This window comes from Pelodiscus sinensis, chromosome 32, assembly GCF_052426305.1.
Source record: "Pelodiscus sinensis isolate ZL-2025 chromosome 32, ASM5242630v1, whole genome shotgun sequence".
NCBI lineage: Eukaryota > Metazoa > Chordata > Testudines > Trionychidae > Pelodiscus > Pelodiscus sinensis.
Genome location: NC_143083.1, coordinates 9,225,485 through 9,244,214, shown reverse-complemented (window position 1 = coordinate 9,244,214; position 18,730 = coordinate 9,225,485). Strand labels below are relative to the sequence as shown.

Genomic DNA, 18,730 nt, shown 5'->3' with positions numbered 1-18,730 from the left:
GGTTGGCATTTTGCCATCTGCAAGTGAAATCCCCATAGGCCTGGTCAGACGGTTTCCATCTAAACTCTTGGTCAGTGGAAAATTGGGATTTTGACCCAGTGTTCTGTGAAACGTGTCTGCTTCCTAGGGAAAAAATGTTTGGGTTTTTGTGTGTGTAAAAAACCCGGAATCCTTCAAAAACCAAAATATTTTGATAGGGATGTACTGCCACAGTGCCTCGTGGGAGTTGTAGTTCAGTTGCATCATGTCCGTACTCTCCTCTACAGCATGAGTTCCTTGGCCAAATAGGTCTCCCTTAATGCACTGTGGGAACTCCCATGATGCATCTGCTTCCCCTCTCCCAGAAGGGAGACCAAAGAGCATTATGGGAGTTGTAGTCTGGCCAGGGAGTCCTACCTATAGAGGAGAATGCGAGCCTGGGCACCCAAACTACAATGTCCGTGACGCATCATGGCAGCATTTGAAACCGTTCAGTTTTTCAACCAAAACCTTTCAGTGTGCACATTTTTGGTTAAAAAAAAAATCAACATTTTTCCTGGGGGGGGGGGGGGAATCCCATTTTCTGACCAGATCTGTCTGGTGGCCCCCTGGTCTGTTTGGTCTGCTCCAGAGGTTATTGCATGAATAGGCCGGCAAGACAGAGTATAGGTCAATACATCCCACCCCTCAGCCTCTCTCTTCTGCCTCCCCTATGGAACCCAGCTCTGAATGATTGGACTCAGCAGGAGTCTGTTGCTTAGCATTACAGTGCAGGCAACTGCCCAGAAAGGGAACCTTGATCCTGGCCAGATAACCTTCCTTTTGTGGGTGACTTTCAGACAGTACATTGCTGAACCAGCCCAAGATTTGCTAAAGGTGTCACCTCCAAGCAGCTGTGCCTATGAATGAGGGGAAGGCACTGGAGTGTAGTTGAGAGTAAAAGTGGGGAAAGGGAGTTTATCCACTTCTCATATGGGGAACATGGTTCTTAGAGAAGAAACAGGCGACCCGGGAGCAGATGGGGTAAATAGAACTTCTTTATCGCCATTCACTTTTACCTCGGACATTCAGCACAATCCGAGTGGCAACAAATTGGCACCAATCACACTTTTTCATCTATTTTAGTATGTTCATGCACACGTCTGTCACTACTTTTCTTAAAGCCTTATGAATATTAATAAGCAGGCAATTAATATTATTATACCCACCCCTGATTACTACTTACAAACTCTCTAATTAAATTAACACTTTCCTATGCTACAAACTTTCTGAATCAGCAGGTTACAGAGATTACAAGAAAAGTAACTCTGAAATATTTATGCAGCACCAGTGAGGGTCGGTAAAAGACACAACAAAGAAGAGCTGTGGCACGCTTATCTATTTTTCTAGGAAGCAAAAACGAAGGGAAAGAGCATGTTCAAGGGGAACTCCTTCCCACTATCCCAGGCCCCTATTCATTTTACAGATCCCAACAATGATGGGATGGGATTGGTCCTGCCTAGAGCGGGGGGCTGGACTTGACGACCTTCTGGGGTCTCTTCCAGTTCTATGATTCTGTGATAAGGGGGTGGTTTGATGAAATAACATGATCTTGGTAACTAATTGACCATTCATTATCAGTGGGAAATAGGTCAATGGAGGGATGATAGGAGTTGCTATAGGGAACTTTCTGGGTGTCTGGCTGGTGGGTCTTGCCCACATGCTCAGGGTTTAGCTGATCGCCATATTTGGGGTTGGGAAGGAATTTTCCTCCAGGGTAGATTAGCAGAAGCCCTGGAGGTTTTTTGCCTTCCTCTGTAGCATGGGGCACAGATCACAGCTGGAGGACTCTCTGCATCTTGGGGCCTTCAAAGTATTTGAAGGCTTCAATATCTGAGAGATAGGTGAGAGGATTATTCTAAGAGGGGTGGGTGAGATTCTGTGGCCTGCACTGTGCAGGGGGTCAGACTAGATGATCATAATGGTCCCTTCTGACCTTAAAGTCTATGAGAATGCTTATTAGTTCCAGTTAGTTTACCTGTGACTTTCTGGGTGCCGGAATTCGATGTTCTTGTGGCTCACATCCCTGTCACCAACAGACAAACATGCAGGTCACACCCTGACTTCCATTGCTCCATCAGAGTGACCCCAATACGCCCCAGTCCTGCATTTCCCCCCAAACCGCCTGCCTCTGTAGAATCTAGCCCTCTCCTGGGAGACACAGAGGGTATTAAATGTATTGTCCCTTTAAAGAGACAGCTTGTTAATTGAACTGGGGTTTGACAAACACTCGGATTTCAATCCCAGCGCTGAATCGGTTTACAGTAAAATGAGGGTATTAAACAGCCAGAGGCTTGTGTGATCCCAAATGTAAGGGGGCCTGATAGAAAGGATTACAAATGAGCAGCAGTAAAAAATACGCCTTTGACTAAAACTTGATTTGAGAAATGTACAGTCTTGGCCTAAGTAGGTTTCTCACTCAAAGCTAGTTCTCAGACACATCAGCCCCTGGGTGGAAGGACCAAACCTTCTGTGATTTCAAGAGCTCTGGTCCCTTGAATCCTCCAAGTGATGGGCCATTGTGGGATTTGCTCTGCTTTCTTTTTATCGCCCAGGAAACCCAGGCCTGCCAGTGGGGAAGGTGGGGAGCAAAAAGGGCAACTGCCCCGATTCAAAAGGGTCCAGGACTCCTGGCCGCTGCTTCTGGTTCTGGCCCCAAACCCCATCCCTTCCACCTGAGGTCCCGTTCCTTCCAGGAGCACGGAGCTGTTGCACCCCACCCTTGCCTAGGGGCCCAGCAATTCTGTGGACGCAGAAGAGTGTTTTTTCGAAAGAAGAGGCCTCCAGGAAAAAGCACGGGTGCCCTGGTAGCCACTCCATCCACAATAATCACAACTGAAATGCAAGATAGCATCCAGTTAATGTGGATGCTATCTTTCAAAAAAGCACGTCGCTTTTTCATTGTGCTTTTGCTGTGTCGACGTTCTCTTTCGAAAAACGTTTTTCCGGAAGATCTCTTCCGGAAAAGCTTCTTCCAAAAGAAGCTTGCAGTCTAGACATAGCCTCAGATGGCAATCAAAGATCAATCAAAGACCTGATCTGTTGCACTTTTATAATTAAGGCCCTATCGTATTCACAGCTGTGAAAAACATGCCACAGACCGTGAAATCTGGTAGGGCCCTATTTATAACACAGTAACATTGTAAACAATTAGCTGAGTCATCTGCTTATCAGGGGGTTCATTCAGACCTCTTCTCTTTGTACCTGACTCTCCCTTTCCTCCCTGCTCTCTAGCTTGATGGCTTTGTGTGCCTGTTATATAAATGTACCTTCATTGACTCTGCCTGCCGACCAGACAAACAAATGCACATTCCTTTATAAAGGCAGACTTGTTTTATGCATTGTTTGCCAAACACAGTCAAAGCACATCATTCTGGCGTACACAGCTCTTTGTACATACATCATGCAAGGCTATTAACGGCCAGTGAATTATTAGTTTTCTGTTGCTATATCAGGAAACCTTTTGGGTCTGTATCATGACAAGTGTGTCCGGTGTACTGAGTGTGTCAGGCCTGACAAGGGTCGGTGACACAGAGCAGTAACTTACCCCTGAGTCTCTCTTCTTTTTTTACCACCGGGAAGATGGTTGTCACCCATTTGTCACTCAACCGTTTTCTCCGCCCATTAGGCATCTTGCCCGGTTGATGGAGCTGACAGCAACGGTCGGACAGCGCTCCACTATGCAGGTCAGCAAGGGACCCTCCATCTCACTTGCATCTCCCCCCCATTTCAAACGCTGCTGTCAAATCAGCTGCATAAACGGCCAGCTGGTAACTTGACGTACAGTGAGGATTTCAAAGGCAGCGACTGTGCAGACGGATGCATGCACAGGGAGGTGAGGGGGCCAGAATCAGGCATGTACCCAGGCTCAACATTGGGATCTAGTCTACCTAGACAGAAAACCATGCTCTCTCCTAAGTAGCATCATGGGTTCTGCCATTCTGGGCTAGATCCGGGAAAGGGGAAGGGATATGCCAAGGCAGTGAACTGGGGTTAACAGTCTCTCCCTTCTTGTCTAGCTGTCAGCGGCTGCATCTCATGCTCAGAGATTCTCTGTGATTTCAAGGCCTCCTTGAATGCCAAGGACAAGGTGAGGCAGGTCTTGGTGACCTTCTGGGGTTTGATTTCCCCTGCACAGAGAGCCCCACAAGCCTGGGTGCCCCTTCCACGCCACTGGAAAGCTGGTGTCATGTAGCAGAGAACCAGATGTGCAGAGATCCCATCACCCCCCCCCCGAAATGCAGCCACCTCTCAGGTGGAACGCAGCAGCTGGTGAACAGACCGCAATGATAGCACATATACCTGTTATATCTTTAGCTCCTAATGGATGTTGCTGTGTAAGTACCCGGAATAGACAGAATAATGCTCAGGGATATGGGAATCTTGCATTGAAGGCGACACAACAGCATGTGTTGGCAATAAAATGCATGTAGCCCACAGGTGTGAATATTCCACCCCTCGAGTGACATAAGTTACACTGACAGAAGCATTCACGTGCTCAGTGCTAAGTCGGCAGGAGGGTTTCTCCCACCGACCAAGCGTTTTCTGCTTGCGGGAGTGGGGGGGTTAATACCGATAGGAGAGCTCTGTCCCCCCTCGGCCGAGAGTGTTTCCGCCGGATGTGATGCAGTAGTGCAGCTGTGCTAGTTCAGCGTCAGCACTTCACACACAGATGTACCCAAGGGAAGCTCCAGACGAAATGCGGGAGGCAGGACATGCCATCTGGTGCAGAAAGCACCCTGGAATTTTTAATGACCAGGCCCTGCGTTTTACAGCTGTTTTGTTTGCTTTCTTTGCACGTGGTGCTCACCCTGCAAAATAATATCTCATCCAGTACCAGCAAGGACGGCCCAGTGGTTAGGGGACTTGCCTCAGCATTGAGAGACCTGGGTTCCATTCCCAGCTTTGCCACAGGCAGACGGTGTGACCTCAGGCATGTCATTTAGCCTGCCACTGCTTCCCTTCTCCCTCTGGGCAGTGTGACGATAGCCTTGCCCTGCCTCACGGGGGCTGTTAAAAAATGCGAGCGCCCCTGCTGGAAAGTGTTGTAGAAGATTCAGGTCTCATGGCTTAGGGAAGGGTTTTAGAAGCAAACGAGGTGTCCACCCCTAACTACCAGGGAGGTAGTCCTTCCCTGACTACTGTGCACACTCTGTGGGCTCCTCCGAGTACAGTGGGATCTGGCTCTGGATGGAGGGAGGGGCTGTTCCCAACTGACTTTCCTTCTCCACCCCCTGCTTTAGGATGGCTGCACTCCGCTGATCCTGGCAGCTAAGATGAGGCACTCAGAGTTGTGCCGGTACCTGCTGCATCGCGGAGCTGCTGTGAACAGCAGAGACCTGCAAGGCAGGTGAGAGCCTTCCTTCGGAAGGGCCCTGGGATTGGAGAGGGCAGGTTAAAGGACAGGGGTGGCATTTCTTATGGCAGAGAAATGAGTCCTAGTCAATATTGAGCGGGCAGCCACTGAGAGCCTGGGTCTGAGAAGGGGCCAGAGGTCTCCAGCTGACAACCTCTGGGTGAGCTGCTCAGGGCTGCATCTGTCTTGGGGTAGGGCTGGAGGAGTCAGGCAGACACCGAATCTGCAAGGAAGCATCTTATAGAGCTGTAACCGGAACGGCCTGCCCGAATCCTGCCCTTACCCCACCGTGCGATGGGGTTTCTACAGGCTGGAGTCTGACGGGTTCCCGCTCCCAGCCTGGCACCGGGGTGGGGGCGGATACTTGGCTATGTGGTAGCCCCAATCCTGCTTGCAAACCTGGGCAGTCGTGTCCTCAGCAGAGGGGGCCAGGAGACAGGGCGAGGGGGGAGAGAAGTTAGAAGAGCCGGGCCCAGTGGAGACGCAGGGCTCCCATCGTGCTCCGCAGCCTCGTGCCGCTGGCTCTGGAGGGTGAGCGAGGTGTCTCTCTCCCCCTCTACCCCTGCTGCAGAACAGCCCTGATGCTGGCCTGCGAGATCGGCAGCGCGGAGACGGTGGAAATCCTCGTCCATGCCGGGGCCCGGGTCGGCATGGTGGACGCCCGAGGTCAGGACGCAGCTGGCTACAGCCTGGCCACGGGGAACGCCTTGATCCAGCACTACCTGCAGGACGCCTCCCAGCGCCACTCCTTGGCCAGCGGTAAGATGCCCGGGACAAGCCCCATCCCCCCCAGGTCTCAGAGCACCTCGCCCCTGCCCAGAGGGAGGCGGTAATATCCTGGTTTGCAGGGGGGCGTCCAGCTTGGATGGAGTCAGGGAGCCCTCCTCCTTTTACCCTCCTGCCCCATAAGCGCTGGCTGGGAAGTGCCTCTCCCTAGACCAGCCAGAGGGGGGCGCTGGAGCATGATGGGCCGCGCTCCCTTCCCAGGTGCGGCTGCCAGCTGAGGGCTTGGGTCCACCACAGGGCAGCCCGGAGCCTCAGGGCAGAGCCGGTCTGCTCCCCATCCGGCTGAGGGGACCAGGCTGCAGGTGGCCTAGTGCCCCGGCCCCTCTAACCTCTTGCTGGTTTGTTTCCTCTCCTCTCTGCCTCCCACAGAAGAGGAGTCGGCTGAGCGGACGTCCCAGGTAAAGACGCTGGGGGCCCAGCCCTGTGGTAGCCGCTGGAGGCACGTTCCCACAGCAGAACTGGGCCGTCCTGCCCGGCTCGGCCGCGTCCCAGGAAGGCAGGGGAAGGGCTCTCCAGGGGGCTGGCAGGAGAAGAGGCCCCTGGAAGCCCTTGTGGAACATGGGGCTTTTCAGGGGCTGGGGTGGGGGCGAGGTTAGGAGCCCTTAGGGATTCTTGCTGCCCCCTGCCCAGTCGGGGTTTGCTGGGGGAGCTGCTGGAGCCCTCTCCTCTCCTCTCGGTGTCCCTGCAGACGTCATCGCCGAGCCAGCCCCTGCTCACCGAGAGGAACAGCAGCCCGCGGAAGAGGAAGGCCCCTCCGCCGCCCCCGGGCACCGCCAGCCAGGTGAGGTGGCCATAGCTCTGCCTCACCCCGCACGCACCCCAGCGGGTGCTGTGACGTTCCCAGGAGCTGTGGTGTTGGATGGGCATCCTCCACCCTCCAGCCCCGTCCTCCCCGAGGAGCGGCTCTCTAGGCAGGTCCCCGGTGGTGGGGACACCCCCTCTAGTAGCCACACCGGCGACAGCCTCCATGCACCCCCAGGACACAGCAGTGTGGGGCGGGGGAGCGGGCCTGCCCGAAGGGATTGGAGCGTAGCACTCGCTGCGGTTCTCCTCTGGCCGCCATGCCTTGCGTCCGGGCGCCTCTCAACCCTCAACGGCTTTGTCCTCACCCCACCCCAGTGCAGTGCGCCCGTATCACAGAAGGGGAGACTGAGGCCCAGAGCCTCAAGGTCAAATCTTGGATTTCTGTGGGCATGCGTCACCAACGTACCTTTGAGGACTGGGGCATAAGTGAGATGCCCAGAGTCACCCGGGGAGTCTGTGGCGGAGAAGGGAATTGAGACTGGGCTGCCCATGCCTTATACTAGGGCCCTGGCCCTTGTGCCATCCTCCCATTTGAGTCTCTCTTCCCTCCCCCTTCTCTCCCCGCCAAGGCATTTATCTGCCCAGGGGAGCTCGCTAACACAGCAGCATCTCTTCAGGGCCTTTCATAAGGGCATGATCAGCCTGTGTCCGTCCAGGGAGACAGGCAGCCTGTGCGGCTTGGCCCCTGGCTCTGACAAAGGGACGTGGTCCAGCCGCCGACTGGCCCTGGCATGGGTAGATCCCAGACGGGCATCAAGGATCCTCGTGGATTTCTCTTGCCCCGGGGTTTCCCTATGCTGGTTGCTGGGTGCACACCCCTTCCCCTGGGGGGTTGGTGGCAGCAGGCAGGGAATGGGTACGCCCTCAGCGTGTGGCTGATCACGGGATTCGGATGGGGAGCAAAAACTCCAGCCCCTGCCCCGCCTCTGGATTCCCCAGGGCTGTGAGAGCCCCGCCATGGGATTCTGTGATCCTGCCACATCCCTGGTGCTAAGCAGGGCAGGCCTGGTCAGTGGCTGGATGGGAGACCCCATGCGTGCTGCTGGAGGTGGCACCATTGAGCAGGCCTAAAAGCCCCGAGCCTGGAGGGTCAAAAGGGCCCAGGGCTCCTGGCAGTCCTGTTAGTGAGTCAGTGGGGGGCTCGTCTCTGAGTCTGTGCCTCTTCCCCATGCTGCGGTGTAGGACTCCGAAGGAGGTCAGCAGTATTGGTGTCCCGTTTTCCAGCAGGGAAACTGAGGCACGGAGCCATGCTGTGGTTTGCCCATGGTGGCTCAGCAGTGCAGGGGCAGGATCAGGTCTCCTGCGTCCCAGCACAGCACTCAGATTGCGAGGCAATCCTCCCCACGTCACGGCCGAACTCCAGCTGGAGGGGCCAGACCCGCTCCCCGAAATCCCCTGGATCCAGGGTGCCGCCTTGCTGCACCCTAGAGGTGGCTGCGTCGAGGGGAGTAAGCCCTGGGCGTGTGCGTAAAGCCATGCTGACCATTTAGGGCGGGAGGCGTAATGGGACTTGGGTGGGAACGGAGCTGGGGGCTTGGGATAAGCCGGCTGCCCTCCTGGCAGCTCCTGGCTCTGTCTGTGTGACTGACGCCTGTTCCTGTTTTCAAGCACGTCCCCTGCTCTCTGGAGCACAGTTCCCCTTCCACAGAGCCGAGCAGCCGGATAGTCACCGCCAAGCCTGCCAGGGCTCGGCCTGGCCCAGCCGACACGGTGAGGATCCCCTGGCAGGGGTAGCGGGATGGGGCAGGCTGGGGGCCCCTCGCAGGGCCCTGACTGTGGGATTCCCCCCAGGAGGACAGGGAGGCCTACGAGGAGATTGTCCGGCTGAGGCAGGAACGGGCTCGGTTCCTGCACAAGATCAAGGGCCTGGAGCATCAGCAGGAGAAGCAGAAACGGGAGGTACTGAGGTGACCTGCCCCAATGGGCTCTGGGCCGTTTGGTGGAAGGAAGCCGCCTCTGGCATCACCACGGCAACTGCCAGCGGGGTCTTGCCCTGGCGAGCTGCGGGGGGGCCCCTCGTGGCTGGGAATGCCCCCTCTGCCGCTCTGAGCCCAGGAACAGACGTGCAGATGGGTTGCCATGGGGATAACCAGGCTGCACAGCTCGTTAACCGTCTTGGATTCTCCTTGTGTTCCCATTAGCGGCTGGAGTTGGAGGAGGGCTCCCTACGCTCCATGGAGAAGCAGGTAGGCCAGGTCTCTGGACCCGGAGAGCTCCGGACGTTCTCTGAGGTGGGGTGGGAAGGGAAAATGGCTTTGTGCAGATGCTGAGGTGGAGGAACCGTCATGCTTCAGGGCATGAACTGGTCATCAGCTGGGGGTCAGGAGGAAATGTTGGGAGGCCGGTGCCGGGTTTGGAATACAACAGAGCGTTACCCCATCCTGCACAGCCAGTGGGGCTGACCGCCTCACCAGGCCCTGGGCAAGGTGTGTGTGGGGCTCCGTGCTCCTGGAAAGGGCAGAGCTTTAGGTGCAAGGGGCAGGGCTCGGGCATCCAACCCTCAGCGCTACCCACAGCGTGCCTCCCCCTGCTGCCCTCCCTGCAGCCCCCTCAGTCACACAGGGTAACAAGGCAGTGCTCTGATGGTGATTTAAAGGGCATGGGCTTCAGCTTCTACTGCAGCTGTGGTAGTGGAGGCGGCCAGAGCTCCCTGGGCTCCGGGACAATTGCCCCTTTTGCCCCCTCCCATCGGTGGGCCTGTTCTGAGCATCCGCGGGGCCCGCCACCATTGGAATAAGAGGTTAGACCTGATAAACCAGGTGAGAACAAGTTAAAAATTACCTGGAGAACTTCCATGTCTCCAAGTTGTTAGAGAAGAAACAGGCGACCCAGGAGCGGATGGGGTAAACGGAACTGCTTTATTGCCACGCACGTTTACCTCGGACATGCAACACAACGTCCCAGCGGTAACAGTTTGGCACCAATTACAGCTTTTATCTATTTTAGTATGTTCGTTCACACGTCTTTCTTTACTTTCCCTAAAGCCTTATTTGTAATGTTAACTCCGACACAATGAATATGAATAAGCAGGGGATGAGTATTATTATCCCCCTGCCTAATTACTATTTACAGAATTTCTAATTAAATCAAGATAAACTTAAAAAACAACCAATAGTCTGGAAGAAGTGGGCTGTGCCCACGAAAGCTCATGATTCCATCGACATGTTTTGTTAGTCTATACAGTGCTACCAGACCATTGGTTGTTTTTTAAGTTTATCCTGTACAGACTAACTCAGCCACCCCCTGAAGCTAATTAAATCAACACTTTCCTACGCTACAAACTTTCCAAATCAGTAGTTTACAGAGATTACTAGAGATGTAGCCCTGAAAATATCTTATACAGTGCCAGTGAGGGTATGTAAAAGACCAAACAAAGAAGAGCAACTGCATACTTATCTATTTTTGTAGACTACAAAAACAAAGGGAAAGAGCATGTTTATACATCAGGAAGGATAATACCTGTTTTGGCCGGACTTTTAATTTATCTTTCCAGACTGTAGAAACAAAGGGAAAAAACATGTTCAAGGGTAATGCCATGGCTGAACTCCTTAACCACCAGTGTACAACAATCTCAGACCCCTATTAATTTTTACATATGCCGGCACAAGTCACCAGGGCTGGATGAAATGCATCCTAGATACTCCAGGAGCTGACTGGGGAGATATCTGAGCCATTAGCGATTATCTTTGAAAATTTTTTGAAGTTGGGAGAGAGTCCAGAAGACTGGAAAAGGGCAAAAATAGTGACCCTCTATAAAAATGGAAATAAGGACAATGCAGGGACTTACAGACCAGTCAGCTTAACTTCTGTGCCAGGAGAGAGAATGGAGCAAATAATTAAGGAATCCGTCTGCAAACATCTAGAAGATAATAAACTGAAAAATAATTGCCAGCATGGATTTGTCAAGAACAAGTCATGTCAAACCAACCTGATAGCTTTCTTTGACAGATAACAAGCCTTCTGGAGAAGGGGGAAGTGGTAGATGTGGTATACCTGGACTTTAGTAAGGCTTTCAATATAGTCTCTCGTGACCCTCTCATTATAGGAATATACAACCTAGGGCTGTGTCTAGACTGGCCAGATTTTCCGGAAAAACTTGCCAGCTGTCTACACTGGCCGCTTGAATTTCTGCAAAAGCACTGACTTCCTACTGTAAGAAATCAGTGCTTTTTGCGGAAATACTATGCTGCTCCCATTCGGGCAAAAGACTTTTTCCAAAAGACTTTTGCGCAAAAGGGCCAGTGTAGACAGCAGAGATTTCTTTTCCGCAAAAAAGCCCCAATCGCAAAAATGGCGATCGGGGCTTTTTTGCAGAAAAGCGCATCTAGATTGGCTACGGACGCTTTTCCACAAAAAGTGCTTTTGCGAAAAAGCGTCCTGCCAATCTAGACTCTCTTTTCCGAAAATACTTTTAATGGAAAACTTTTAACGTTAAAAGCATTTCCGGAAAATCATGCCAGTCTAGACGTAGCCTAGATGTAGCTGCTATAAGGTGGATGCATAACTGGTTGCATAACCATTCCCAGGAAGTAGTTATCAATGGTTCACAGTCAGGCTGGAAGGGCGTAACAAGTGGGGTTCTGCAGAAATCAGTTTTGGGGCCAGTTCTGTTCAATATCTACATCAAGGATTTAAATATTGGCATAGACAATAGTCTATACTGATAAAGTTGGTGATGATACCAAGCTGGAAGAGGTTGCCAGTGCTTCAGCAGATAGGGCTTTAATTCAAAATGATCTGGACATACTGGAGAAATGGTCTGAGGTAAAGAGGATGAAGTTTAATAAGGACAAATGCAAAGTGCTCCACTTAGGAAGGAACAATCCATTGCACACGTACAGAACGGGAAGCGAGTGTCTAGGAACGAGTCCCGCAGAAAGGGTCATGGTGGACCACAAGCTAAATATAAGCCAGTGTGAAAACTTTTTCAAAAAAACAAACATCGTTCTGGGAGGCATTAACAGGAGTGTTGTGAGCAAGATACAAGGAGTCATTCTTCCGCTCTACTCTGTGCTCACTAAGCCTCAGCTGGAGTATAGTGTCCAGTTCCGGGCACCACGTTTCAGGAAAGATGAGGGCAAACTGGAAAAGTCCAGAGAAGAGCATGAAAAACGACGAAAGGTCTAGAAAGCACGACCTGTGAGGGGAGACTGAAAACTGGGTTTGTTTAGTCTGGAAAAGGGAAGTTTGAGAGGGGACATAACAGTTCTCAAGTATCGGAAAGGAGGAAGAAAATTTGTTCTCCTTGGCCTCTGAGGACAGGACAAGAAGCAAGGGGCTTAAACTGCAGCAAGGGAGGTTTAGGTTGGACATTAGGAAAAATTTCCTGCCTGTCAGGGTGGTGAAACACTGGAATAAGTCACCTAGGGAGGTTGTGGAATCTCCATCCCTGGGGATATTTGAGAGCAGGTTGGACAGACACCTGTCAGGGATGGTCTAGACCAGGAGTCTCTAACTCAGTTTACTTTAGGGCCACTGTCAGTCCTCAAATCCTCCTAGTGGGCCACTGGCCTCCCCCAGCCCCTCTACACGTTGTCCCCTCCCCCGTGTGTCTGCTGACCCACACGCTCCTCTCCCCTGGCCCCACCTGCTGTCCTCGGCGATTTAATAACCCCCAGGGACTCCTGCTGCCACCACTGGCAGTGCTGGGGGCTAGAGCAGCTTCTGGCTGCTAGCTCGGCTGCCGGCAGGTCCCTGTGGCCTAGGGGAGGTGTATGCAGAGTGGTCCCATCCACAGGACAGACCCCCATGCCTGGCGTAACCCCACACTCAGGCTAGGCTGTGTCCCTTGGTGGAGAGGAAGGAGGGGGGTTGAGCAGGAGTGGGAAGAGGGGGGCTGGGCTTGGGGGAAGGGTATGGTCTGTCTCCCCCCACTCCCAAAGGATTTGCGTGCCCACCGCCGGGCGCAGGCGGGATGGTGGAGCTGCAGGGCTGTCAGTGGCCCGCCGGCTGTGACCTGGGGACCGCTGGTCTAGCTCCGCGGTTTTCAAACTTTTTTTTCCTCATGACCCAGTTGAAGAAAATGGCTGATGCCGCGACCCACCATAATGTGACTGCAGTGTGAGCTCCGGGGCGGGGCTGAGGACAGAGCTTTGGGCTGTAGAAGGGGGTTCCGGCTTTGGGGGGGGGGTCAGAGCTGAGGCAGGAGGGGCTTGCCTGGAGTGGCTCCCGGTCAGCGGTGCAGAGCAGGGGGGGCTAAGGCAGCTTCCTGCCTCTCTACCGCAAACCAGCCTGCCCCCAGAAACAGCCAGCGGCAGGTTGCCAGGCGGAGCTAGTGCCAGGGGCAGGGGCAGTGCATGGAGCCCTGTGAGTTCCCCCACACCTAGGAGCAGGGCCTGCTGCCGGCTGCTTCTGGGGTGCAGTCTGCAGTGCCTGGCCAGGCAGGGAGCTGCCTTAGTGCCCCCACTGCTCCCCGATCCCCCTGCAGCACCGAGCCCCAGCACCCGCCATCCCACCGCCCAGGCCTAGCCGGTGCGTGGTCCCGCCGTGAGGGCCGGGCCCTGGACCTGATGGCCTCCCGAGGTCCCTTCCACTCCTGTGATCCTATGCACCTTGGCTGTGCTCTGCTCTGGCTCTCAGGCCTTCCAGCTGGTTGGGATGGTCCGAGCAGGAATCCGAGCGAGGTCCCGGCTCTGATGAGGCGTCCAATTGTCTGACCCAGATCCAGGCGCTCCAGCAGCAACTGGCGGACCGAGAGGGGGAAAAGGAGCATCTGGGGAAGGAGGTCGAAGAGCTCCGGAGCCGCCTGTCCTCGCTGGAGGTAGGAGCGCAGAGGACACGGAGCCCTGCGTCTTACTGAGTCGTGCGGGCGGCGGGGCTGTCCCTGACACGGGCTCGGCCGCGCTAGGGTGGGAGCCGCCCGGTCTCGCTGCCTCGGCCGGTCGCCGACCTTGGCGGGGTTAGCGGCCGTGGCTGGCGCCCTGGGGGAGCGCAGGGAGTGGCTGAGGGGAGCAGTGGCCCTGGGGCGGTCCCTGACTCCCTGTCTGCGTGTGCCCCAGACCGAGAAGGAGAACACCAGCTACGACATCGACACGCTGCAGGACGAAGAGGGGGACCTGCTGGAGTTCCCAGGTCAGTCAGTGCCAGGCGCGGGAGTGGGCCGCATCGAGGGCAGGGAATTGGCTTTGGCCGCTGCAGCTGAATTTGCCAGGCATGTAGCAGGCCCCTGCACCGGTGTCCCCAGCTCTCCGGGGGGCCGGAGCTGCACTGGGCAGGGATGGGCCCCATGAGCGGCTCCCAGGGTACGTGGCCCCCGGCAGGCCTGAGCGAGTGCTGCCAAACGCCTGGGGAGGGTTTGCGTGGAGCACGTCGGCCAGGAAGAAGTGCCCTGCCGCGGCCGGGGGAGGGGCAAAAGCGAGTGGGCTCGTGACGGGTCTCTGGGGGGCCCGGGGCTGCTCTTTCAGGGGCAGAGCTGCTGCTGTCCAAGAAGACCCTGAGTCTGTCCGCGGAGGAGCTGGTGGCCACGCTCCAGGGCCAGGTGCAGTCGCTCACCTTGCAGAACAAGGAGCTGCTGGAGAAGATACAGGTACTGGCCCGTCTCCCCGGCAGCCAGGTGAAGGCCGCACCTGGGGGCACTCTCTGGGCACCCTCCCAGAGCCAGCAGCTCCTCAAGGCCCCGGTTCAGGGCCGGGCGAGCCGGCGGCTGCTGCCTTGTGACGGACGCAGGCAGCAGGTTTCTCCCCCTCATGGGAAGCGAACCCCGGCCCATGCTTATGTGCAGCTCAGCCCCTCCCCCCAGCTCTGTCTGTAGCAGGGATGTTAAATATCAGTTCATCGAATGTCGTGAATTCTTATCGGTTACTCGACTATTCTGTAGTCCCTGGGAGTGGGGCCGGCATCCAGTGCGCTCTGGCCCCACTTCTGAGGAGCCCCCTGCCCCTCTGCACTGCTGCCTCTGGATCAGAGGCAGCAGCGCAGGGTGGCAGGCGGGAGCTGGTCCGTGAGGGAGCCAATTTAAAAACCAGCTCCCCTCACGGAGCAGCTGCCTGTCGCTCTGCACTGCCATCCCAGCGTGGGGGGCAGCAGCTCCTGTCCAGGGGGGTCTGAGCTCCCGGAACCGGCATGAGCCAGAACTGAGCCAGGCTGCCTGCCTGCCTAGCTCCTAATACACTTTAAATACAGAGCTGCAGCAGGGGTAGATCCCGGATTGAGCCGGATGGCTGGCCAGCCTGCGAAAACATTTACTGGCAAGGGGAAGGGGGGGAAATGAGTGTTGTCCATAGTAAGAATGTGAAGGGCTAGTCGACTGTCCAATAAGCAAATGCTTATCAGCTAGTCCGCAAGCTAGTCAGCTAGTCGCTTCACTCCCTTGCTGTCTCTGTCAGAAAGAGGCAGGAACGGGGGGAAGAGGAAGGGGTACTTCACAAAGAGCCTGCGGCCAGCTGGGGTATCCCCAGGCTGCACGTGGCGTGTGGAACCCGGGATCAACTGGAGACTCCCCCACTGACCCCAGGCTCCGTGCAGCGCTGCCACTGTGAAATGCCGCGAGGAGCCCGGCGTCAGGCTCCCTGCGGCATTTCAAAGAGGCAGCACCGCGTGGAGCCCGGGATCAGCTGGCCACGTGGCGCTTTCGCCTTTGAAGTGTAGCAACAACCCTAGGGCTGTTGCTGCTCTTCAAAGGCGGAGGTGCCCTATCGACTAATCCAATAGTCGATGCAAAAATGCATCGACTATTCGATTAGTCAGTTAGTCGATACTTAACATCCTTAGTCTATAGCATTAACCGATAAGCTTTTGCTTACCGATTCATCAACTGCACTATTACAGCCTGTGTCTGTAGCAGAGGCTGTCGGCAGCTTCCTTCACGGGGACTTCTCCCCGTCTCCTTTGCCTGCAACATTCCTGCCACTGCCCCTGCTCTATCTTGGTGGGGGTCCCAGGCTAGACCCTCTGGTTCCCTGGCGCCCGTTGCTGTTCTGCTTCCCAGAGGCAGAGAGCCCCCGCCTGCGTGTGCAGAGCCCTGTGCCTGGCTGGCTCCCTGCCTCGTACGACCCGGCTCGCATGTGCTAGGAAGACCTGCCAAAGTCACGTTCCGGCCTCTTCTCTGTTCTCCCCCTGCCTGCCCCACCCGGGCAGTGTCACTGTGCGAGGGCAGTTCCTGGCCTCGGGTGCGGGCTTTCCGCGGGGCTTCCCTTTGCCAGCTCCTACAATTCCAGTCTGTCCCCCTTTGCCTTGTGCTACCCCTCGGCTCCACAGCCCTGCTGTTTAACCCTGACTCGGTCTGGTAGCCAAAACTAGAGGGCCTGATTCTTGTCCCATGCTGGTATAAATCAGGGGTATCTCATGGCAAAGGCCCAGGACTGGGGTAAAGTTTGGAAGGAGAGGCCAGGCCCTAGGAAACATCTATGGCATCGGTACTCAACTTGTTTCAGTCCACGGACACCCAGGCCAATCAAAAAGTTTTCATGGACCCACCTCCTCTTTGAGACATGATAAGAGCAGCCAACGAACATTTTGGTTTGAAATTTATTTCTTACTAACAGATTTTTGGGGGCTGCCCACACTGTGTGACTTTGGACAATGTTCCTGTGGACCCCAGAAAAAGTCACCATGGACCACCAGTTGAGAACCACAGATCTATGGGGACAAGAGCTATGGGGCAGGAGAGCTGGAGAGGGTGGGGGGTGAGATACACAGTGGGGTGCTGCTGTAATACTCCTGTGGAGCGGGAGCTCAGGGTCCCCGTGAGGGAGTCTCACGTTTGATCCCCTCCCTTGGCAGATCCTGGAGAATTACGAGAAAGATGAGAGCGACGTGGTCCTGTCGGAAGAGCTCGTCCCCGTCGCCCTCTATGATTCCCTCCGGTCGGAGTTCCAGCGGCTCCAGGGCCAGCACGCCGAGGCCCAGGCTGCATTGGGAGCTCTGGAAGGCAACGGGCCCCACGGGGCCTCCTGCGAGCTCGTCCCGGTGGAGGCATACGAGCAGCTGAAGGCTGGATACGAGGCGCGGATCCAGGCCCTGGAGGAGGCGCTACACAGGAGCCGGGGCCCAGCCGAGCCCGAGGGGGAGGGCCAGGAGCTGGGCTGGGCCAGGGTGGAGGCAGGCGGAAGCAGTGGGGAAGGAGGAGCTGGAGATGCGGCGGTGGAGGAGCTGGCCAGCGTGCTGGCAGAGACGCGGGAGAAGTACGAGGCGGCGGTGGCCGAGGTGCAGCTCCTGCGGGAGCAGATGCAGCTGGGCATCCTGTCTGTGGAGGAGCCGGTGGGGGAGAGTGCCGGGAGCGAGCTGGAGATGGCGAGGGCGGCTCTGCAGGAGGCCCAGGCGGCCCTGTTGGAGAGAGACCAGAGGCTGAAGGACCTGGAGGGGCGCCTGGAGGCCCAGGAAGAGGCGTCCAGTGGCGGTTGCTGCGCCGAGGAGATGAAGGCGTCCCTCACCTTTACCTTGGAAGCCGCCACTGAGGAGAGGGCCGCGCTGCTGGCGAGGTGCAGCCAAGCGGAGGCCGGAGCAGAGGAGCTGAGGAGGAACCTGGAGGAGAGGGCCGGGGAGCTGCAGCAAGCAATGAGCCGCCTGGCAGAGAGCCAGCAGTGGGAGGAGGAGAGCCGGCAGCTCCGGGAGCAGCTGGAGGAGCTGAGCGGGCAGTACGAGGAGGCGCGGGCCCAGCTCCGGCAGCTCCACATGGATCACGGCCAGAAGGAAGTGGAGCTGAATGCCCTGAAGGAGCAGCTGGCCTCTGAGAGCCTCTCCAGGCAGGAGCAGGAGGAGCTGGCAGGGAAGCTGAGCGGGGCGCTGGCCGAGGCCAGCAAGAAGCTGCTGGAGCTGGAGGAGCAGCATGGCGCTGCCCAGCGGGAGGTGGCGGAGCTGCAGCAGGCGGCGGAGCGCCACAGGCGGGAGTCGGTCCCGCTGGCCGAGCACGCCCGAGCCAAGGAGGCCCTGGAGGCCAGAGCCCGGCGGCTGGAGCAGGAGCTGGCTGCCAAAGCCCAGGAGGCCTCGCAGCTGCAGGGCGAGCTGGCCAGCACGCGGGAGGGCACGGTGCCCAGGGAGGAGCACGAGGAGCTGCGGAGCAGCCTGCAGGCCGAGGTGACCGCGCTGAGCCTGAAGCTGAGCGACCTGGGGCGCAAGCACGAGAAGACGTGCACGGAGGTGTTCCAGGTGCAGCGCGAGGCCCTCTTCATGAAGAGCGAGAAGCAGGCGGCCGAGGCCCAGCTGGCCGCCACGGAGAAGCAGCTGCAGAGCCTGCGGGCCGAGTCTGAGAGGATCCAGGAGCTGCACGGCCGCATCGAGGACTCGGCCAACCTGGTCAAGGAGAAGGACAGGAAGGTGGGTCTGGGCTTCCCCGTCACCACGCCCATGCTGGAGCCTGCTCAGATAGGGGAGCGGGGATCCTAGCACCCAGTAGAGCAGTATTTCTGAAACTTTTTAAGACCAGGGAACACCAAACAATTATTTTTTTGAACACCAAGGACTTTTTGTTGAGCAAAAAAAAAACAAGAGTCCGGGGAAAAGTTATTGAGCAAAAAAAAATAGGGTCACTGGGGAAAAGTTATTGAAGGGAGAAAAAAAGTCACCTGTCCCCTTAAGGGTGGCCATTTTGAACTCTGTTGTTCTCCGTGGCACACCTCCGACTGCCTCGCGGCTCCCCGGTGTGCCACGGAGCACAGTTTAAGAAGCACTACGGGAGAGCCCCAGGATTGGGGGACCGAGGTGAGGCTGGAGATCCCAGCCCATGATAGAGCTGTGTGTGGGGGGAGGGTGAAGGGTGGGTCGGGGGGTCCCATACCACGACAGAGCCACGGCAGAGGCATTGGTGACCCCGTCATGCTCTGCATACAG

At 56.3% G+C, this 18,730-nt stretch overlaps 1 protein-coding gene across 2 annotated transcripts in view; it reads left to right on the top strand.

Annotated features, from left to right (window-relative positions):
* The window catches only part of ANKRD24 (ankyrin repeat domain 24), a 32,695-nt gene that overhangs the window by 8,949 nt on the left and 5,016 nt on the right, over positions 1–18,730 (top strand). The window contains exons 5-17 of one of the 2 annotated variants that reach the window (XM_075903017.2): positions 3,647–3,704; positions 4,038–4,108; positions 5,262–5,368; positions 5,946–6,133; positions 6,530–6,558; positions 6,849–6,941; positions 8,573–8,674; positions 8,756–8,863; positions 9,106–9,150; positions 13,626–13,724; positions 13,963–14,035; positions 14,368–14,489; positions 16,685–18,217. In XM_075903017.2, the coding sequence (XP_075759132.2) occupies positions 3,647–3,704; positions 4,038–4,108; positions 5,262–5,368; positions 5,946–6,133; positions 6,530–6,558; positions 6,849–6,941; positions 8,573–8,674; positions 8,756–8,863; positions 9,106–9,150; positions 13,626–13,724; positions 13,963–14,035; positions 14,368–14,489; positions 16,685–18,217 (2,628 nt within the window). Of the gene's footprint in view, positions 1–3,646; positions 3,705–4,037; positions 4,109–5,261; positions 5,369–5,945; positions 6,134–6,529; positions 6,559–6,848; positions 6,947–8,572; positions 8,675–8,755; positions 8,864–9,105; positions 9,151–13,625; positions 13,725–13,962; positions 14,036–14,367; positions 14,490–16,684; positions 18,218–18,730 lie in introns of both variants that reach the window. The other variant, XM_089774964.1, reaches the window with a different exon arrangement.